Source organism: Nerophis lumbriciformis, linkage group LG30, assembly GCF_033978685.3.
Source record: "Nerophis lumbriciformis linkage group LG30, RoL_Nlum_v2.1, whole genome shotgun sequence".
NCBI classification, from domain to species: domain Eukaryota; kingdom Metazoa; phylum Chordata; class Actinopteri; order Syngnathiformes; family Syngnathidae; genus Nerophis; species Nerophis lumbriciformis.
In genome coordinates, this window is record NC_084577.2 from 26247587 (window position 1) to 26265086 (window position 17500).

The 17500-nt window shown below is 41.6% G+C and overlaps 1 protein-coding gene across 1 annotated transcript in view; it reads right to left on the minus strand.

Moving 5' to 3' along the window:
* LOC133572817 (HHIP-like protein 1) overlaps window positions 1-17500 on the minus strand; it is a 69140-nt gene that overhangs the window by 27268 nt on the left and 24372 nt on the right. The window contains exons 2-5 of the mRNA XM_061925844.2: window positions 13867-14131; window positions 11102-11381; window positions 7558-7683; window positions 4181-4324 (exon numbers count right to left, since the gene is read on the minus strand). Of these exons, the coding sequence (XP_061781828.1) occupies window positions 4181-4324; window positions 7558-7683; window positions 11102-11381; window positions 13867-14131 (815 nt within the window). The remainder of the gene's footprint in view (window positions 1-4180; window positions 4325-7557; window positions 7684-11101; window positions 11382-13866; window positions 14132-17500) is intronic.

The following is a 17500-nucleotide window of genomic DNA, read 5'->3' on the forward strand; positions in this document are numbered from 1 at the left end:
ATATAGGAACTTCTGATCCTAATTCAGACTCCCAAATTAGAGCTCCCGTTTTCTTATTGATTTTATAATGTATATTTGTATAATGTGTGTGTTCTGAAATAGTGACAGAGAATAGAACAAGGATGGACAATTCAACCCTTAACAATGAGTAGATGAGTGTTATGTGTGTGTATATGTGTAAATAAATGAACACTGAAATTCAAGTATTTATTTTATTTATATATATATATATATATATATATATATATATATATATATATATATATATATATATATATATATATATATATATATATATATATATATATAGCTAGAATTCACTGAAAGTCAAGTATTTCTTATATATATATATATATATATATATATATATATATCTTAACCACGCCCCCAACCACGCCCCCCGCCCCACCCCCGACCTCGCCCCCACCCCCCACCTCCCGAAATCGGAGGTCTCAAGGTTGGCAAGTATGTCTGAAACCGACATTGAATGAGCGTAGTTGTGTTGTAGAATATTGGTTGGGAAATGACCGAAATTCAATGGTCAAATCAATGTCACAACTTGACATTGAATAAACGTTGTCAAAAAGTGTGTTGTTTCAACATATTTGTGTTGTAGAATATTGGTTGGGAAATTATCATCAGAAACCGACATTGAATAAACGTCGAAAAGCATGTTGTTTCAACGTTGTGTTTGTGTTGTAGAATATTGGTTGGGAAATGACCAAATTTCAATGGTCAAATCAACGTTACACTTTGACATTGAATAAGCGTTGTCAAAAAGTGTGTTGTTTCAACGTTGTGTTTGTGTTGTAGAATATTGGTTGGGAAATGACCAAATTTCAATGGTCAAATCAACGTTACACTTTGACATTGAATAAGCGTTGTCAAAAAGTGTGTTGTTTCAACGTATTTGTGTTGTAGAATATTGGTTGGGAAATGACCAAAATTCAATGGTCAAATTAACGTCACAACTTGACATTGAATAAACGTTGTCAAAAAAGTATGTTGTTAAAAAGTATTTGTGTTGTAGAATATTGGTTGGGAAATTATCGTCTGAAACCGACATTGAATGAGCGTTGTCAAAAAGCATGTTGTTTCAACGTTGTTTTTGTGTTGTACAATATTAGTTGGGGAAATTACCAAATTTCAATGGTCAAATCAACGTCACAACCTGACATTGAATAAGTGTTGTCAAAAAGCATGTTGTTTCAATGTTGTATTTGGGGAAATGAACAAAATTCAATGGTCAAATCAACGTCACAACTTGACATTGAATAAACGTTGTCAAAAAGTATGTTTTTAAAAAGTATTTGTGTTGTAAAATATTGGTTGGGAAATTAACGTCAGAAACCGACATTGAATAAACATTGTCAAAAAGCATGTCGTTTCAACGTTGTTTTTGTGTTGTACAATATTAGTTGGGGAAATGACCAAATTTCAATGGTCAAATCAACATCACAACCTGAAATTGAATAAGTGTTGTCAAAAAGCATGTTGTTTTAATGTTGTATTTGGGAAAATGAACAAAATTCAATGGTCAAATCAACGTCACAACCCGACATTGAATAAACAATGTCAAAAAGTGTGTTGTTTCAGCGTATTTATGTTGTAGAATATTGGTTGGGAAATGACCAAAATTCAATGGTCAAATCAACGTCACAACTTGACATTGAATAAGCATTGTCAAAAAGCATGTTATTTCAACGTTGTATTTGTGTTGTAGAATATTGGTTGGAGAAATGACCAAATTTCAATGGTCAAATCAACGTCAGAACCTGACATTGAATAAGCGTTGTCAAAAAGCATGTTGTTTCAACGTTGTATTTGGGGAAATGAACAAATTTCAATGGTCAAATCAACGTCACAACTTGACATTGAATAAACGTTGTCAAAAAAGTATGTTTTTAAAAAGTATTTGTGTTGTAAAATATTGGTTGGGAAATTAACGTCAGAAACCGACATTGACTAAACGTTGTCAAAAAGCATGTTGTTTCAACGTTGTGTTTGTGTTGTAGAATATTGGTTGGGAAATGATCAAATTTCAATGGTCAAATCAACGTCACAACTTGACATTGAATAAGCGTTGTCAAAAAGTGTGTTGTTTCAACGTATTTGTGTTGTAGAATATTGGTTGAGAAATGACCAAAATTCAATTGTCAAATCAACGCCACAACTTGACATTGAATAAACGTTGTCAAAAAAGTATGTTGTTAAAAAGTATTTGTGTTGTAGAATATTGGTTGGGAAATTAACGTCAGAAACAAACCGACATTGAATAAACGTTGTTGTTTCAACGTTGTGTTTGTGTTGCAGAATATTGGTTGGGAAATGACCATAATTAAATGGTCAAACCAACGTCAGAAACCGACATTGAATAAACGTTGTCAAAAAGCATGTTGTTTCAACATTGTATTTGTGTTGTAGAATATTAGTTGGGGATATTAACAAATTTCAATGGTCAAATCAACGTCACAACCTGACATTGAATAAGCGTTGTCAAAAAGCATGATGTTTCGACATATTTATGTTGTAGAATATTGGTTGGGAAATCAACGTCAGAAACCGACATTGAATAAACGTTGTCAAAGAGCATGTTGTTTCAACGTTGTGTTTGTGTTGTGGAATATTTGATTTACAAAACCTCCTTTTGGTTGCTGACGCATGACAAATACGTGCACCAAGTAAGCATAGGGATGGCATAAAATTATTGTATTTTTTTTAAATTAATTCGTCCAAAAAAATAAAATAAATTAGATTTGTTTAAATTACTGAAAAAATTGGGATTTGAATGTGATAACATTTAAATAATAATAATAAAAAATTGTATTATTAATTAATTATTAATTATTATTTAATTTAATTTAATTTAAATTTAATAAAATATTTTTTTTTAGCACCCCCAATTATTATAGATCGTATGATAGTTTGTAAAAATAACAATAAAAACGGAAATATCTGCTTGTCAACTTGACTTACAATTTCAAAGTGTCACAACTTGGACTTTGGCTTGGTTTGTTCTCCCGAGGTGCAAATGAACATTTGGACCAGACATGGCGTGAAGGTGAAGACATTATTTATTTTACACTAACAAAGGAACAAAAGGCGCGCTCAAGGCGGATGTACAAACTTGACTAACGAAAACAAAAGACTTGCACGGGGGCAAAAAACTATGAACAACAAAAAACACTAACTGTGGCAATAATAAACAAAACTTACTTGGCATGGACATGAAGTGCGCAGAGGTGGACAGAGTGTGACATGGGTATGAATACGGGGATGTCGTCAGGACGAACAACAGAAAATGAATGAACTTAAATACTATGGACATGATTAGTGAAAGCAGGTGCGTGACTCAAAACGTGAAACAGGTGCGTGACGTGACAGGTGAAAACTAATGGTTGCTATGGTGACAAACAAGAGTGCACAATGAGTCCAAACGTGGAACAGGTGAAACTAATGGGTAATCATGCAAACAAGACAAGGGAGTGAAAAGCCAGAAATTAAACAAAACATGACTTAAAACAAAACATGATTACACAGTCATGACACAAAGCAAGTTATCCATCAATTTGTACGTACAAAAACCAAATAATCAAAAACGTAGGCAATAATATAATGAGGCGATCATACGTTTACATTCACTGTTACTGAGGCCCTCCATGAAAACAAGTTCGACAGATGTGTGAAAACACACAAAAATGAACTATTTGAGAAATCAGACTAATTGGGTGCATGTAAACGTAGTGAGTAATGGTGTTGTAATGTACATAGAAGTAATTCGATAATTTGTTACTAAAAAAATAATACAAACGTAAACGCCGTTTTTCCGAACACTGATTATGAACAATATGTATTATATTATTGGGCTTATTACATTTTATTTCAGGACTTAGTATTCATCCTGTCTTCTTCACCATGTCAAAAAAATATAATAAAGCAATTCAAAATTCCTGTCTAAATTTTATTTAAAACTGCAATTATATGGAAGACAAACAGCTTAAGGGAAGCATAGTCATTTTGATAATTATAAAGGAAGACTTTCTCTACACTGAGTCTCTACTTTCAGTTTGAATGAAGCGCAGGTATTCAGTAATTACTAACCACGATTCAGACTAAAAACTTCAAACATAACAACACACTGCATACCACCAGCTTGTGTAACAGCGGGGTTGGTACTCACTTGTTCTGCGAGTTGCCAAATTTTCCAAAAGGGTCCCCGGCTCGACCGCCGTCCCCGATAAAGATGTACAGATATCCGTCGTGGCCAAACAAAAGCTGACCCCCGTTATGATTGGACGCTGGTTGTTCCACTTCGAGGAGGGTCCTGCGTTACAAACATAAGTAGGATTCACTTCTGTTAGAATAATTGTTTGTAAGTTATCACGAAAACTTTGTGTTACGTTTGAGTGTCTGGTGAGAAGACAAACCTACAAAGAGTAAGGCTCGTAAAACTCCACTGTGTAGGGAGAAAGCAAGATGAAGGTGTTCCTGTGTTCTTTCATGTATGGTAATCAACAAAAAGATATTGTTCTAACCCAAGGACTTCAAAGCGGAGAGAAGACAGGATCTGCCCAATTTCCAGACGACCTCTTTTTGAACTGGTTTACGAACGTCTTTTTGAACTATCTTACGACCTCTCCTTTTGAACTGTTCGGTAACCAAAGGCAACGCTGTTTACGACCCACTTCCCTCTGGAAGCAGCGGAGGTCATGTGGTCGGAGAAAGTCAAATAAAGAAGGAGTACAATCTTTCGCCAGAGCGTGCTGAGATACTGTGCGAGGGTACAGTGTACAGGCGACTCTCCTCAAAATGGAGTCCAAATTGAATTCTGTCTCTGTTTAATTCTTTGCCTCTTGTCTTGTTTAATAGATGTCATCAGTGTTTGAACCTGACAACTTCATTTGAACAATGCACAGAGAAAATAAATATACCTACCGTATTTTTCGGACCGTACGGCGCTCCGGAGTATACGGCGCACTGTTGATGAGTGGGTCTATTCAGGTCTATTTTATAGGCGCATTAAAGGGGTCATATTAGGATTTTGTTTTCTCCATTTAAAAGACTTCCTTGTGGTCTAAATAACATGTGATGGTGGTTATTTGGTCAAGATGGTGCATGGATTATGTTTTACAGATGTGAAGTGAATTATATTTATATAGCGCTTTTTCTCTAGTGACTCAATGTGCTTTTACATAGTGAAAGCCAATATCTAAGTTACATTTAAATCAGTGTGGGTGGCACTGGGAGCAGGTGGGTAAAGTGTCTTGCCCAAGGACACAACGGCAGTGACTAGGATGGCGGAAGCGGGGATCGAACCTGGAACCCTCAAGTTGCTGGGACGACCACTCTACCAACCGTGCTTTATATATCAGATCCGCTTCAGGTCGCTTTCTGATCGTCTCTTTAGGGGCGGTATAGCACGGTTGGTAGAGTGGCCGTCCCAGCAACTTAAGGGTTCCAGGTTCGATCTCCGCTTCCGCCATCATAGTCACTGCGAGCGGCCGAAATGAGTTTCCTCTGCCGGGTGGCGGGGCTCTCCCTTAGAGACAGGGTGAGAAGCTCTGTCATCCGGTAGGAACTCAAAGTAAAGTCGCTGCTCCTCCACATGGAGAGGAGCCAGATGAGGTGGTTCGGGCATCTGGTCAGGATGCCACCCGAATGCCTCCCTAGGAAGGAGTTTAGGGCACGTCCAACCGTTAGGAGGCCACGGGGAAGACCCAGGACACGTTGGGAAGACTATGTCTCCCGGCTGGCCTGGGAACGCCTCGGGATCCCCCGGGAAGAGCTGGACGAAGTAGCTGGGGAGAGGGAAGTCTGGGCTTCCTTGCTTAGGCTGCTGCCCCCGCGACCCGACCTCGGATAAGCGGAAGAACATGGATGGATGGATGGATGGAAAGCGCCAGAAAATGTCTCCTAATAGGTGTCATTTTGGGGTACTTATACACACACCATAATAACACCATATGTTGAAGCACAGTACGTCTGACTACCGTAGCCGTAATGCGCCGACAATCCATCAAGTGGTGCGGCTTCATAGCTTACCAAAGTCGTTCTAAAACATTTTGACAGATTTTTGAGCGCTGTGTGTAGTGTTCCATATTCTCAATAAGACATTACATTTTTGGTGTTGCTTACTGATCATTTATTGAACAGGCGTCAACCTGCAGTCCACACGTACCTCTTATGTGTGACTGCCATCTACTGGTTCACTTATCATTACACCATGTACCAAATTAAATTGCTTTGAGGTCGGTAAGCCATACTTACCAACCCTCCCGGATTTTCCGGGAGACTCCCGAAATTCAGCGCCTCTCCCGAAAACCTCCCGGGACAAATTTTCTCCCAAAAATCTCCCGAAATTCAGGCGGAGCTGGAGGCCACGCCCCCTACAGCTCCATGCGGACCTGAGTCCGCTTTCCCACAATATAAAGAACGTCTACAGTAAAGCAGTCCGTCTGCCGTAAACAGCAATGTTGTGACACTCTTAAACAGGACAATACTGCCATCTAGTGCATTTGATGAAAACACTTTTGTGCGTGCCACACAGCAATGCATCATCAGAGAGGGTGTTCAGCATGGTTAGAAAGATAGTGACAGAGAATAGAACAAGGATGGACAATTCAACCCTTAACTCAACAATGAGTAGATGAGTGTTATGTGTGTGTATATGTGTAAATAAATGAACACTGAAATTCAAGTATTTCTTTATATATATATATATATATATATATATATATATATATATATATATATATATATATATATATATATATATATATATATATATATATATATATATATATATATATATAGCTAGAATTCACTGAAAGTCAATTATTTATTTTATATATATATATATATATATATATATATATATATATATATATATATATATATATATATATATATATATATATATATATATATATATATATATATATATATATATATATATATATATAACTAGAATTCACTGAAAGTCAATTATTTCTTATATATATATATATATATATATATATATATATATATATATATATATATATATATATATATATATATATATATATATATATATATCCATCCATCCATCCATCCATCCATTTTCTACTGCTTAGTCCCTTCGGGGTCGCAGGGATATATATATATATATATATATATATATATATATATATATATATATATATATATGTATATATATATATATATATATATATATATATATATATATATATATATATACACATATGAAATACTTGACTTGGTGAATTCTAGCTGTAAATATACTCCTCCCCTCTTAACCAAGCCCCCAACCACGCCCCTGCCCCAACCACGCCCCCCGCACCCACCCCCCACCTCCCACTTCCCGAAATTGGAGGTCTCAAGGTTGGCAAGTATACGGTAAGCACAACCAGAATGTATCCGTACATTAGGCGCACCGGCTTATAAGGCGCACTGTCGATTCTTTAGAAAATGAAAGGAGTAGAAGTGCGCCTTGTAGTCCGAAAAATACAGTCCGTTGTTACACATTCTCACAGCACAATGTTGTTTCCCGCTCACCTCTCTGAAGAGTGGTCAAGTTGGTTGTCGTCGTACGTCGACAGTGTGAACTCGCTGATGCGTATCCTCTCCTCCTTCTTGACGGACACCGAGTAGTAAACGTAGGCCTTTCTGACTGTGGTAAACCTAAACAGAAGTACGCAATCAACCTAGGACCATTATGTGTTCGAAAGAAAACTTCATTGAGTGCTGCGTATTTGACGGTCCTGTATTTCTGAGTCCGAGTACAGAGAGGAAGTAGAACATCTGGTGGATTGTTGCAAAAGCAAAAAGACCAAGGAGATGGTGGTGGACTTCAGGAAGTTCAGACACCCCACCTACCCCCTGCACATCAGAGGAACAGCTGTGAAAATGATCTCCAGTTTCCGGTATCTTGAGCTTCATCTATTCAAAGACCTCACCTGGGGCCATAACGATTCTTGTCTGCCAAGAAGGCACACCAGGGTCTCCAGTTCCTGGACCAAGGGGGCTAATGTTTTAAGCGTGCATACGCATAAAAAACTAGCGTACGCACTTTTTCACGGAAATGTTGACATGTTTAAAGAGTGAACTAAACGTGGAAATGTGCGGCGCTAAAGCCAATTTCACGGCTGGCATACGCACAAACATTTACAGGCTGTGGAGAGTTTGGCGACACACGGAGGTGGTCATTCGGGCTTTGCCAACATTTGATTTCAACAATGGTTGTGGCACCGGAGACGGTGGAGGTATGGGCCGTCTTTGTGTCACATACAGCTGCTAACGCAAGTAGCTCTCCTGGGTTGTATTGATAAATTGAGTAATCAAACTGGAGTAAAAGTATTTTGTATTTTTTAATTTTTTTTATTTCAAAGATTGTAAAACCAAATATTACATAATATTTCACATGAAACTCTAATCTGGCTGCGAGCAGGCTACTCTATGAACGCATTTTGCTGTAAGTTACACAAAGTATATTTATGTAGGGGGTTTATGTGTCATTGCAGCAACTATCTTTTCAAACGGGGCCGCGTGTCTCTATCCCATTTCGCACGGGTATGCAAACCCTGGTCGTCAGCCAGGACACTCTTGAAGTCGTCGGGGAGTGAGGTGTACTGGCGGTACGCCGTTACACTCAACCCCCTAAACCTCACTCTCATCCAGGTCACGGCACTACTGTAACCCAGGTGTTTCGGCACCCTGCTTTTAGTCTCATTCCGCACGGGGATGTGAACCCTGTTCGTCCGCATGAGGCCAGAGTGCTGACCACCAAGCTAAAAGCCGAAACTGGCTAATTTGGCAGCCAGGACACTCTTGAAGTTGTCGGAGAGTGAGGTGTACTGGCGGTCCGCCATTACTCTCACCCCCTTAAACTTCACTCTCATCCGGGTCACGGCACTACTGTAACCCAGGTGTTTCGGCACCCTGCCTTTAGTCCCATTCCGCACGGGGATGTGAACCCTGTTCGTCCGTATGAGGCAAACGTGCTGACCACCAAGCTAAAATCCGAGACTGGCTAATTCAGCAGCCAGGACACATTTGAAGTTGTCGGGGAGTGAGGTTTACTAATGTACACATGGCCTAGCAATACTGCCGGTCCGCTGTTACACTCACCCCCTAAACCTCACTCTTATCCGGGTCACAGCACTACTGTAACCCAGGTTTTTCGGCACCCTGCCTGTAGTTCCATTTCGCACGGGTATGCACACCCTGGTCGTCTGCATGAGAGAGGAGCATTCCAAAAGCCCAGCTAAAAGCCAGGGCTGGCCAGCTCAGCAGCCAGGACACTCTTGAAGTCGTCGGGGACTGAGGTGTACTGGCGGTCCGCCATTACACTCACCCTCCTAAACCTCACTCTCATCCGGGTCACGGCACTACTGTAACCCAGGTGTTTCGGCACCCTGCCTTTAGTCCCATTCCGCACGGGGATGCGAACCCTGGTCGTCCGCATGAGGCGAACATGTTGACCACGAAGCTAAAAGCCGAAACTGGCTAATTCGTCAGCCAGGACACTCTTGAAGTAGTCGGGGAGTTAGGTATACTAAGTACACTTGGCCCGGCAATACTGGCGATCCGCTGTTACACTCACCCCCCTAAACCTCACTCTCACTACTGTAACCCAGGTATTTCGGCAGCCTGCCTTTAGTCTCATTCCGCACGGGGATGCAAACCCTGGTCGTCCGCATGAGGCGAACATGTTGACCACGAAGCTAAAAGCCGAAACTGGCTAATTCGTCAGCCAGGACACTCTTGAAGTAGTCGGGGAGTTAGGTGTACTAAGTACACTTGGCCCGGCAATACTGGCGATCCGCTGTTACACTCACCCCCCTAAACCTCACTCTCACTACTGTAACCCAGGTATTTCGGCAGCCTGCCTTTAGTCTCATTCCGCATGGGGATGCAAACCCTAGTCGTCCGCATGAGGCCAGTCTGCTGACCACCAAGCTAAAAGCCGAAACTGGCTAATTCAGGAGCCAGGACACTCTTGAAGTTGTCGGGGAGTGCGGTGTACTGGCGGTCCGCCGTTACACTCAGCCCCCTAAACCTCCCTCTCATCCGGGTCACGGCACTACTGTAACCCAGGTGTTTCGGCACCCTGCCTTTAGTCCCATTCCGCACGGGGATGCGAACCCTGGTCGTCTGCATGAGGCGAACATGTTGACCACCAAGCTAAAATCGGAAACTGGCTAATTCGGCAGCCAGGACAGTCTTGAAGTCGTCGGGGTGTGAGGTTTACTAAGGTACACATGGCCCGGCAATACTGGCGGCTCGCAGTTACACTTACCCGCTAAACCTCACTCTCATCCAGGTCATGGCACTACTGTAACCTAGGTGTTTCGGCACCCTGCCTTTAGTCCCATTCTGCATGGGGATGCGAACCCTGGTCGTCCGCATGAGGTGAACGTGCTGACCACTAAGCTAAAAGTCGAAACTGGCTAATTCGGCAGCCAGAACACTCTTGAAGTCGTCGGGGAGTGAGGTTTACTAAGGTACACATGGCCCGGCAATACTGGCGGTCCGCAGTTACACTCACCCCCTAAACCTCACTCTCATCCGGGTCATGGCACTACTGTAACCTATGTGTTTCGGCACCCTGCCTTTAGTCCCATTCCGCACGGGGATGCAAAACCCTAGTTGTCCACATGAGGTGAACGTGCTGACCACCAAGCTAAAAGCGGAAACTGGCTAATTCGGCAGCCAGGACAGTCTTGAAGTCGTCGGGGTGTGAGGTTCTCTAAGGTACACATGGCCCGGCAATACTGGCGGCTCGCAGTTACACTCACCCGCTAAACCTCACTCTCATCCGGGTCATGGCACTACTGTAACCTAGGTGTTTCGGCACCCTGCCTTTAGTCCCATTCTGCATGGGGATGCGAACCCTGGTCGTCTGCATGAGACGAACTTGCTGATCACCAGGCTAAAAGCCGAGACTGGCTAATTCGGCAGCCAGGACACTCTTGAGTGAGGTTTACTAACTTACACATGGCCCAGCCATAAGACTGGCTTACAAAAACTTTCTATGTGCAAAATCTATCGACTCTTATTTGACTACGAAAATAGTATTGTGTACTTGAACCGTGCCAACCTAGGGTGCAGGGCTATGCAGAGGAACCCCCTCTCATCTCCAGCCCAAGGTGACGTCAGGACAGCGCGCGTGAGATTGAGGAACGGACGGTCGATCCTGGAACCGTTGGCCAGATACACCCACACGTAGCCCAGCTGCTCGGCCACGAAGAACCGATGTGTTCCGTCATCTGCGTGGATCATAGCCACCGGGTTGCGGAGTCCATTCGCCACCTCCTGCAAACACAACTCCAGACAGCCTTCGGAATCCGCTCGCACCGAACCCAGGTTGGCATTGAGTTCTGTCCAAGGGCGAGAGCAGTGGGATATTGTTGACATTAGAAGGGTTTGTACGGGAAACAACTGCAACAACCCAGGCGAACAACTCCAACTATGCTGATTGCTGGCATCACAAACATGTTGTTGCTTGTTGACAATTTGTGACATAATTAAGTTTTTTTAACAGCAGATGCTCAGACAGGTTTTTACATGGCCATGGTATTAAATCACAGGTACTTGTTCTGGCTCATCCTCATTCATTGTGAGCAATGCCTCCGGTTTGGTTCTAAGCACGGTTGCCAACTGCCCCTTGAAATAACAAATCCAAATTGAACTTTCAGGGGACGCACTTTGTCCCGTATTTATATTATCGTGAGAATAAAAGATATCAATAGATTTCATCGTATGACAACAGATCAAATCGTGTCACCTATTCAAATAATTGACTTGTCTGCCTTCTCTTTGTTTTGCCTTGCCAGCTCGAGTCTTCTGTCTAGTTTCTGGCAAGCTGACTCCAAGTGTGACTTTTCTACGGCAGAGAAATCGTGAAAGTTCAAAGATTGTTTTTGTCGGACAGGGAAGCTACATTTGGCTATTACGTCCGTGTTAACGTATTGGTAATGCTAGCTCACTTTTTTAGAAGTGTGATTTACCAGCTCTGTTCTCTTGTTGTTGTGGAAAGTTTGATCATATTACACCTATACTGGCTCACCTGCACTGGCTTCCTGTGCACTTAAGATGTGACTTTAAGGTTTTACTACTTACGTATAAAACACTACACGGTCTAGCTCCATCCTATCTCGCCGATTGTATTGTACCATATGTCCCGGCAAGAAATCTGCGTTCAAAGAACTCCGGCTTATTAGTGATTCCCAGAGCCCCAAAAAAGTCTGCGGGCTATAGAGCGTTTTCTATTCGGGCTCCAGTACTATGGAATGCCCTCCCGGTAACAGTTAGAGATGCTACCTCAGTAGAAGTATTTAAGTCCCATCTTAAAACTAATTTGTATACTCTGACCTTTAAATAGACCCCCCTTTTAGACCAGTTGATCTGCCGTTTCTTTTCTGCTATGCCCCCCTCTCCTTCGTGGAGGGGGGGCACAGGTTCGGTGGCCACGGATGAAGCGCTGGCTGTCCAAAGTCGGGACCCGGGTTGGACCGCTCGTCTGTGCATCAGTTGGGGACATCTCTGCGCTTCTGTCCCGTCTCCGCTCGGGATGGTCTCCTGCTGGCCCCACTATGGACTGGACTCTCACTACTATGTTAGATCCACTATGGACTGGACTCTCACTATTATGTTAGATCCACTATGGACTGGACTCTCACTATTATGTTAGATCCACTATGGACTGGACTCTCACAATATTATGTTAGATCCACTATGGACTGGACTCTCACACTATTATGTTAGATCCACGATGGACTGGACTCTCACACTATTATGTTAGATCCACTATGGACTGGACTCTCACTATTATGTTAGATCCACTATGGACTGGACTTTCACTATTATGTTAGATCCACTATGGACTGGACTCTCACACTATTATGTTAGATCCACTATGGACTGGACTCTCACACTATTATGTTAGATCCACTATGGACTGGACTCTCACACTATTATGTTAGATCCACTGTGGACTGGACTCTCACACTATTATGTTAGATCCACTATGGACTGGACTCTCACAATATTATGTTAGATCCACTATGGACTGGACTCTCACAATATTATGTTAGATCCACTATGGACTGGACTCTCACTATAATGTTAGATTCACTATGGACTGGACCCTCACAATATTATGTTAGATCCACTATGGACTGGACTCTCACTATTATGTTAGATTCACTATGGACTGGACGCTCACACTATCATGTTATATCCACTATGGACTGGACTCTCACTATTATGTTAGATCCACTATGGACTGGACTCTCACTATTATGTTAGATCCACTATGGACTGGACTCTCACTATTATGTTAGATCCACTATGGACTGGACTCTCACTATTATGTTAGATCCACTATGGACTGGACTCTCACAATACTATGTTCGATCCACTATGGACTGGACTCTCACACTATTATGTTAGATCCACTATGGACTGGACTCTCACAATATTATGCTAGATCCACTCGACGTCCATTGCACCGGTCGCCCAGGGGGGGTCCCCACATCTGAGGTCCCCTCAAAGGTTTCTCATTGTCCCATTGGGTTGAGTTTTCCCTTGCCCCGATGTGGGATCTGAGCCGAGGATGTCGTAGTGGCTTGTGCAGCCCTTTGAGACACTTGTGATTTAGGGCTATATAAGTAAACATTGATTGATTGATTGATTGATGATAGTGACACTACACTTTGTGATAGTGATACTACACTTTATGATAGTGATACTACACTTTCTTTATAGTGACACTACATTATAATAGTGACACTACACTCTATAATACTGTAGTATTGCCAACCCTAAATCTTACTGAACTTAAGCCACATAAAAGCGACTTACCCGTGTTAGACAAGACATTAGGGTAGCAGTATTGTTTATCCTTCAGCTCCAGAAATTCACAGAACCTTCTCTGGTCTTCTTCTATTGTGGCGGTCAGGTTTGAAAACTGTCCCGGGCTCCCAAGGTCCTCCAGGAGGAGACTCAGTGTGTACCTACACTGGTGCCAGTAGTCTTGACAATAGTTGCCACACAGTCCGGGCAAGACCCGCATGGGTGTGTTTGCGTCTTCGGCGTCGTACAGGTGGGCAGCGTATGGAGAGCACTCCTGCACGGGGATGAAAAATGTTGATTAGTTACTTTTGAACTGTTTGAGCAGGGGTGTTCAAACTACGGCCTGCGAGACCTCATAAGATCAACAAAGTACCAAGGCGGTCTTTGAATGCTCCATTTTTACTGCCGTCCTGCAGACAATGTAAAAATGAAAAAATAGCACAGCATTACTTTGATAACAAAATCCAAACAACCTTCCCGAGTCATGGTGCAAAAATAAAAATGCCCACGAGATGTCATAATATCAACAATGTGAGTATATTGGATCAATGACCCTTCAAAGTACTTTGTAGGACAGCATTTACTTTTATAACACAATCCAAACAACCTTCCCTAGTCATGGTGCAAAAAATTAAATGCCCATTAGACGTCATAATATCAACAAAGTACCAAGGTGGTCTCTGAAATCTCCATTTCTGCCGACAATGTGAGTATATTAGATCAATGACCCTTCAAAGTACTTGGAAAATAAAGCATATCATTTACTTTTATAACACAATCCAAACAACCTTCCCAAGTCATGGTGCAAAAAAAAAAATTGCAACTAACATAAAGGTCAACACACATGGTCACACATAACAACCTGCTCACCGAACATTGTGGATATTATGAAAAAACGCCCAAACACCATAAAAAAAAACACATTTAAATCCATTAGAGTGCATGATGGGAAAAATGTAAAACACTTTTTCCTCGCATTTTTGCTGCAGGATATTGTAAGAAGGTCGTCACGGAAGTAAACAAGGTAGGAGTCAAACTTTCACGTACTCTTAATATCCAATTAAATTAAGTATATATCCATCATATTAATATGATCTGCACACACACACACACACACACACACACACACACAAAATGAGGTAATCCTCCTTTTCCGTTGTCCCATTTACTCTCTGTAAAGCACCAGTTCCATTGGCAGGAAAAACAGGCCCAGAGCATATTACTACCACCACCATGCTTGACGGTAGGAATTGTGTTCCATATTGCTGGGTATTGTGGCCAAACAGCTCCATTTTTGTTTCATCTGACCACAGAACTTTCCTCCAGAAGGTCTTATCTTTGTCCATGCGATGTCAGATGGAACAAGAACTGAGCTGTTTGGCCACAATCAAAAATGAATAAAACAATTTGAGCATTTAGGATGAATGGCGACAGGGGCGTCACTAGCTTTTAAGGACAGGGGGGGGCTTTGCCCCCAGGAGATGCACAGGATGCGAGCGAACGTACACAAGCACACAACTTCACAAACGGCTAACAAAGACTTAGAAATTATTCATTGTTATTATTATTATTCTTTAAAAATGCACGGGACGAAATGAAATGCTCCCCGGGACGATGGCTTTTAACCATTTTTTTTCTTTTTCTTTTCATGTATTTATTCATTTTACATTTTATATTAAATGTCTTGGTTTTTTCTACCTCTGAAAATCCTATGAAATGTTTAACAAACCATCCTATAATAATACAACAGCTATTAATGTAACAATACAATAAAACCAATATATTTGTTGGAATAATTGTTTGTAAGTTATCACAAAAGAAACGTTGTATTATGAATGCTGTCTTTCGAGGCCTAACAAGAGGAAGAACGCTCGTGAAACGCCACTGTGATTTCAACACGGACAGATGGCAGGATCTGCTCAACTTCCAGAGGAACTCTCTTTGAAGTGTTAAACGAACTCTCTTTGAAGTATTTCACAAACTCTCTTCCAACTGTTTGGTGACCGAGGTCAACGCTATTTACGACCCGCTGCCCTCTTGAAGTCCCTGTGGTCAGGAGACGGGAGGGGTTATCCATTGTCCTCCAACACCTGCCCCAGCTGGATCCAGGAAGAGCCCAAGCCCGAGAAATCCTCTTCTTGGACTTCAATGAGACCGAAAACAATGACTGTTTTAAATACTTCCCATTCCTGCTGTGACATATGTTGGTGCGTGAACATTGAACATCTGAATAAATGAGGAGACGAAAACCTTCTTCGTCAGAGCGTGGTGCAGGACTGTACAGAGAGTGCAGTGGCCATGTCTCTCCTCAATATTGAGTCCAAATTGAATTCTGTCTCTGTTTGATTCCTTGCCTTTTGTCTTGTTTAATAGATGTCCTCAGTGTTTGAACGTGACAATATTTAATGATGTTTTTGTCATTATTTTAACAATAGGCTAATGTATATTACTTTATATGGATTCTGCAAGAAACACAAAACTTAAAAACTAAATTATTTACAATCGCACACACAAGGTTTCGTGCAGCTTCACTCATTGTAAAGGAAGATAATGTGCTTCGTACACCTGCAGGACCGCAAGCAAGGTCGCAGAGAATATGCGGACTGGAATTTGAATGACGTGAGCATTTTCTATATGAACAAGTGGAATGGATTGGATACTAAAGGGGCTCTCTACCTTACGCTATGAAGTGAGGGGAAACTGAGTGAATAATAACAGGTTATATGATTATTTATTTAAAGTCATATTCGGGCCACTTTATAATGAATATGTCGGCATGTATTTGTAAAAAAAAAATAAAAAAAATATCCATCCATCCATTTTCTACCGCTTATTCCCTTTTGGGGTCGCGGGGGGCGCTGGAGCCTATCTCAGCTACAATATATATATATATATATATATATATATAGTCCAACCCTTGGCCAAATGTTTTTAACTCAATGCGACCCCCGGGTCAAAAAGTTTGGGGACCACTGCTTTATAGCCTCAATGCGTGATTTAGGGAAAAAATGGTTAGTGGTTAGCAGGGCCGGCCCGTGGCATAGGCCGTATAGGCAAATGCTAAGGGCGCCGTCCATCAGGGGGCGCCACGCCAGTGCCACAAATGTTGGAGAAAAAAAAAAAAAAAAAAAAGATGGTACCGGTACTATTATTTCTAAATACAAAAAATAATCCCACGTTAATTAAAATGCAAAGTAAAGCCTATTTAATAGAAATATTATTTGTTACAACATTACGCCCCCCCCCCCCCCCCCTCCCCCCACCCCCCCCACCCCCCACCCCGCACGGTGCGCCCCCTCCCTTCCCGTATCATGACTCTTTTTGGACGTCACCACATCAAAAAATCAACACAAGATGCCAAAACTGTCAGGTGCCCAGGGAAGAAAAAAGAGAAAAGAAGAGGAGGAGAAACGAGAAAAGACAGAGGTAGCAGGTAGGTAACGTTAGCCTACATGAAATTATTTGTCTGTTACAGAATGTGATAGTAACCTGGCTTTTTAGCATTAAGCTAATGTTACATGATTCGGCAATTGCTAATCAATAAATAGCTAGTTCTGTTTTAACGTCGGGTTAATATTGTGGAGGGGGCTAAATTGTTATGGAAAATAATAATGTAACGTTAGGTAATTACAGTACTCCCACC